The following is a 6,063-nucleotide window of genomic DNA, read 5'->3' as shown; positions in this document are numbered from 1 at the left end:
ACAATATGAATGTTTGTGTTTCCAAGTCCGGCAGTCAAACTCCTTCAGAATCTTTTTTAAATATGGAAATCTTTTTTTATTGCAGCTATACCAAAAGCTTACAAAATATATCCTCTCATTCAGTGCAAAGAAAGAAATTGATCTTAAACTTTATTTTATTTACAGTATAAAACTGGATAGATAGATAGATAGATAGATAGATAGATAGATAGATAGATAGATAGATAGATATGTATGTAGTTATTGATTGATTACTTGTAGTAAAAAAAAAAAGCATTAGAGTTAAAAGAGATCCATTATCACTCAGGGCATCTACATGAAACGTGTCATTATAATTCATAATAATTAATTAGAATTATAAATTAGAATGACTAAAAACCGATTAAGGTCATAATATACATTATGTTAGTACAACTATTAATCCACAAATAATAATAATGAATAATAATGAGTCAGGTCTTCCTGGGCCTCTCCGTCTGTGTAGGCTGTAGACATAAACACCTTCCTATAGCGTTGTTGTGTCTTTGTACATCAGTTCTCTCCAAGAGTGAATATCAACTGCTGATCTAATCTAATACAGCTGGATTTCATTGTCCAGCTTCACGCAGACACGTACAATGTCATAACCATATTATACAGTCTGTGGTCTAAACCCAAAGGATTACTTGACTCTGGCTGATGTGGTTCTCTATATCCACTCTAAAGTTATTGTGCACTGTAGAGCTGTGGAGCCAGCCAGCAGACCGCCTTAATAGCAAGGGTTGATATACAAAAAGGTTGTTCATCCAGGACCAGCTTCATAGGTTATAAAATTGAGAATAAGGTTATTGTAACTGTGTTGCGTTTTGTCCAATCTGACAAGTTTTGTCTGGTGATTGTAACAGATTTTGCAAAAATAAAATAAAATGATTTCACAGAGGTGCTGTGTCTTTATCTTTATAAAGGTTGTTTTTCCCCTTTCTATTATGGTAAATGGTTTGTATTTGTATAGGGCTTTTACTTGGTCCTAAGGACCCCAAAGCGCTTTACACTATACACAATCATCCACCCATTCACACACACATTCACACACTGGTGATGGCAAGCTACATTGTAGCCACAGCCACCCTGGGGCGCACTTGACAGAGGCGAGGCTGCCGGACACTGGCGCCACTGGGCCCTCTGACCACCACCAGTAGGCAACGGGTGAAGTGTCTTGCCCATATTATAATTTAGCTAAAGAGTGAATCAATATAATATTTTATTATAACCTCTGTTTTCTTTGTATTTTTGCGGGGTATTCTTTGAATGTAAGACTTGTAGCGTCCAGGATGGTGCAGAGCCTGTGTGAACTAGTGAACTAGTCAAGGTGTGTGTGTGTTTTATCACCAGTTACAGAAGTGACTCTAGCTGAAGAATGGGTCTATGTTTGCTTTGTTCTGTGTACCTCCCTCCCTTTCTGGCTGTGTCAAGAAGGCACAGGCAGGTATTAAGAAACATATTAAAACACCTTCATGCTTGACATGCCCAGTTCAGAGTGTGTCCAAGCGAGCTATACCTCAGCAGTGGGTCCCACATTTTGGGATTTTTTTTTTAGTGCTCTGTTTCTACAATTGGGTTCAACTGACATCTGAAACAACACCATGAACTGGATCTTCTTGGAGGGTCTCCTCAGTGGGACTAACAAGTACGCCACAAGGTTTGGTCGAATCTGGCTTGCCATTGTCTTCATCTTCAGGCTCTTGGTCTTCTTGGTGGCTTGTGAAAAGGTCTGGGGCGACGAACAAAAGGACTTTGATTGCAACACCCGCCAGCCTGGTTGTCAAAATGTCTGCTATGACCACTACTTCCCCATCTCTTACACCCGACTCTGGGCTCTCCAGCTGATCTTTGTGACTTGTCCATCCCTTCTCGTGACTCTCCACGTTTCCTACAGAAAAGACCGGGAGCGTAAGCACCGGCTAAAGTATGGAGAAGACTGCACACCTTTGTATGATAACACAGGAAAGAAACGAGGGGGTCTCTGGTGGACCTACTTTTTCAGCCTGCTGTTCAAGATAACTGTGGATGGCGTGTTTGTCTTCCTGCTGTTTTACCTCTACGAAGCTGCATTCTTTCCTCCACTGGTGAAATGCAGAGAAGAGCCATGTCCCAATGTGGTGGACTGCTACATTGCGAGGTAAGGGATACCTTTAAGGTTCTAAATGGTCAAAAATTTCAAACGCTCAGTCATACATTATGTTTTATCTCTTACACTCTGTTTTCCAGGCCAACGGAAAAGAAGATATTTACTGTCTTTATGGTGGTGACCAGCTTTGTCTGCATTTTCCTCACTCTTTGTGAGGTGTTATATCTGTGTGGGAAGAGGTTCGGGGAATGCCGCAAAAAAGGACCTCGCTCCATGAGAGACAACTCCTTCATGATGACCAGAGTTCCTCTGAGTGGTAATGAAAACTCAGCCTACAAAGAACCGGTTCTGGAGAAGAGTGTGACCAATGGAGAACCGGGCCAGAAGGGTTCAGCCCCGCCCTACACCATAGCCTGAGCTCATTATGTCCTGAGAGACATAATGAATTTTTAAATAACAGAATCAGAATCATCAGCAAATGCTTACAAACAAATGATGTTGTTTATTTTGAAACCAATTTTACATTTAAACTATTTTATGTTTTTGTTCCCCAACATTGATGTGTTGAGCATGTATGTACTGCTATTTCAATAAACGTTTAATCTGATACTATCAAAATGATTTTTTATGGATATGACCATATGTCAAGACTATCTCTCCACTCTACATATTCCACATGTTCAGCAATGTACACAGACCAAAAATATAAACGCAACACTTTTGTTTTTGCTCCCATTCTTCATAAGCTGAGCTCTAATATCTGAAACTTTTTCTACATACACAAAGGACCCATTACTATCAAATATTGTTCACAAATCTGTCTAAATCTGTGTTAGTGAGCACGTCTCCTTTGCCAAGATTATCGCAGGTGGGAAGGATAATCACTAATAGAGCAAGACTGCTACTACCATTCCATAAGATCTTTTAAAGTAGTCAGCAAAACCGCAATGTGATGTATCCACATGACAACTTCATGTGGTAAGTGAAGGGAGTAGGATTAAAAACAAACACTACTCCTACACTAGTTTCGCACCACCTCAGTAAAAACTACATTTGGCATTCCTTCTACGAGCGTCATATCAAAGAACAGATTTGTACTGAGTGTACTTATAAGGTGGTGACTGCTGCACTTCCTAACCTTAGAAAATCAACAAATGCATATAGCGATATCAACTCTCAGGTGCATTTTAGAGTTGTTGCTCAAACAAATGTTAGGTGGTAGCCTTGTTGACTAAGCACCTACCCAAGGACATATCTTCACATCTCAACTGCCTCATGAGACTGATAAGAAACTCAAATCACAGTGGACAAATACAATTTAAAATGTGCCTTATTAAGGCTAAATGGTAGCGTATCACTACGTATGTGTATTTTGTCATTTTTTTGCTGCATTCATAACTTTAAGGTAGTATATTGTCCAGCACTCCAATTAGCTGGGTAGATGCCAGAAGTGGACACACCTCTAGATTATGACCAGTCCATCCAGAGGTTGAACCAATGCTACCTGTTTAACTTATTTTTTTAGGAAGTTTATTTCCCAGACTGGACGCTTGAAAGACTGCGTGCAAGAACAGAAGTCATAAGGTAAGTTTCTTTTAGATACAGTCTCACATTAGTTATTTTTCATTTTAAAACTTTATTTAGAAAAAGAAATCCTTAAGTTTAATGGAAGAACTAAACGTGGAACACAGTTGAGGCAAGCTTCAGCTTAAACTCTTCTAAAGGTAGCCGAGGTAGAGAATCAAGTATTTTTTGTGCTGTCGAGGGATTTTATGTTTTAAACCAGTGAGCATTTCATTAATTATTAATGGCATATTTCTTTAAAAGTGTCAAATTTTGAACATAAGTGAAAACATGCTGTGAGAAGTGGGAGAGCTTTAGGTTTCAGAGCTGCCGAGCAAAAGTTTGATCAGAAATGGGAACACCAATTTGAAAGACCCACTGTTGGGAACAGTGGGTCTTTCTCTGGATGATTCTCTGGATGATTGCATAACTTCTCTGGATGATTGCATAACTTTGCCTTTATGTTTTCTTTTTTTTTCTGCCTCCCCAAATATTCACAGCTTAAAAGAAACGTATCGAAGCCTGAACTCATGGATTGGAAAGTTCTTCAGGGTTTTCTCAGCGGAGTCAACAAGTACTCCACTGCCTTCGGAAGGATCTGGTTATCGGTGGTCTTTGTTTTCCGGGTTCTGATCTTTGTGGTGGCTGCTGAGCGAGTCTGGAGCGACGAGCAGGGGCACTTTGACTGCAACACCCGTCAGCCTGGTTGCACCAACATCTGCTATAATCACTTCTTCCCCATCTCTCACATTCGCCTTTGGGCCCTCCAACTTGTTTTCATCACTTGCCCTTCATTCATGGTGGTGCTCCACGTGGCTTACCGGGAAGAACGGGAACGCAAGTACCAAGCCAAGCACGGCGAGAACACTCGGCTCTACGACAACCCGGGACAAAAGCATGGCGGCCTGTGGTGGACGTACCTGATGAGCCTCTTCATCAAAACTGGTTTCGAGATCACTTTTCTCTACTTGCTCCACTACATCTACGATAGCTTTAAGCTGCCCAGGAAGGTTCAATGCGATGTCAGCCCCTGTCCAAATCTGGTCGACTGCTATGTGTCCCGACCCACTGAGAAAACCGTTTTTTCCTACTTCATGGTGGGGGCATCCGTCCTGTGTGTGGTGCTCAACATTTGTGAGATATTCTACATGATTGCCACCAGAGTGGTGAATCGAAAACAACACGGTAGCATCAGAATTGCATCAAGAAAGGTCCGCCCTGAAGTGGACTGCGACGCCTGCAAGTCCTCTCACGCTGAATAGCTGAAGACCCTTTTGGGAAACTAAAAATCAAGAAATCTTCTCACGCCCCTTATTAATCACCTATTTTTATGCATTAAATGTTAAGTAGTTTCACCTTTGGCTTTCAAATCTTTGATATGGTGTTCTGCACATGTGAAGATCCCTTCCTAATATCATTCAAATGTAAGATTATCCACTTGACATCTGACACCTCATATCAGCTTCAACTGAACTTAAGTGTGTGCGTGTTTTGTTAACCTTCAGAAGGGATCTCTCCACGGCCCTAATGGACACGATGATAATTTAGACCTCTGCGTGTTGTTAAAAAGCACCCATAAGGTGAACGCATTCAGGTTTATTGTATTTACATTTATAAAGTTTCCAAAATGTAATTTAATGTAAATGTTCTAATTCCCTGTTGTGATCTTACAAATAAATGTTTGATGAAATATCAAGAACTGATTTTCACATTATGGGCTGAACATTCACAGATTTGTGACTACAGACAGTACAACACTGAGCAAAAGTGACTATTAACTTGTTTGACTTAGTCGCTCAAAAGGACAAAAATAAACCTTACAACTTGTATATATTTGTAAAAATCTGTAAAATGGTCATTCAGATTCATATTTCTTCAATAGCGTCACTGATCCACTTGGTGGCAGTCAAGCCTTATTGGCATATGAAGGGACAGAACCCATCAGTGATATCCCCAGAGTTCCGTTGTTTTGTGACTGTTTACTATTTGGGCTTCTTTAAAAGCTTATTTTGCTGTAGTTGCTACACATTCTTTTACTCTTGTGCAGCTTACTTATTTATTCAAACCAGCCACATATATTGAATTTTGGACTTTTTTTTAATGGCAACTGTCAAACTGTCAAAAGTTGCATCACAATCATTCAAATATTTTTACATTTAAAAAGAAATCTATAGGCAGTGTCCTCGTCTGCATCAAGGTTAGAGAATATTATATATATAATTATTGAATTTACTTTCAAAATAAAAGCATGTATTTAAAACAATTTATTCAGGGGATAAAATTATTTCACAGACATGATCCCAATGTATTTTTCCACACAAGAAAGAATCAGTTTAAAGTATTAAATTCCTCATTTCTTTTCATTATAACAAAATAGTTTTGAAAGCTTATCG

At 39.5% G+C, this 6,063-nt stretch overlaps 2 protein-coding genes across 2 annotated transcripts; both read left to right on the top strand.

Moving 5' to 3' along the window:
• The first annotated feature begins 1,287 nt into the window (after window positions 1-1,287).
• On the top strand, window positions 1,288-3,445 carry LOC146493704 (gap junction beta-4 protein-like). Its single transcript, XM_085148781.1, has 2 exons — window positions 1,288-2,158; window positions 2,248-3,445. The coding sequence occupies exons 1-2, from the start codon at window positions 1,623-1,625 to the stop codon at window positions 2,522-2,524; spliced, it is 813 nt and encodes a 270-aa protein (XP_085004907.1). The 5' UTR covers window positions 1,288-1,622; the 3' UTR covers window positions 2,525-3,445.
• Window positions 3,446-3,484: 39 nt separating this feature from the next.
• LOC146493703 (gap junction beta-3 protein-like) lies at window positions 3,485-5,783 on the top strand. Its single transcript, XM_085148782.1, has 2 exons — window positions 3,485-3,691; window positions 4,171-5,783. Exon 2 carries the CDS (start codon window positions 4,201-4,203, stop codon window positions 4,930-4,932), a length of 732 nt encoding a protein of 243 aa, XP_085004908.1. The 5' UTR covers window positions 3,485-3,691; window positions 4,171-4,200; the 3' UTR covers window positions 4,933-5,783.
• Window positions 5,784-6,063: the final 280 nt, after the last annotated feature.

This window comes from Neolamprologus multifasciatus, chromosome 22, assembly GCF_963576455.1.
Source record: "Neolamprologus multifasciatus chromosome 22, fNeoMul1.2, whole genome shotgun sequence".
NCBI classification, from domain to species: domain Eukaryota; kingdom Metazoa; phylum Chordata; class Actinopteri; order Cichliformes; family Cichlidae; genus Neolamprologus; species Neolamprologus multifasciatus.
This window is presented reverse-complemented; position numbering and strand designations above follow the sequence as displayed.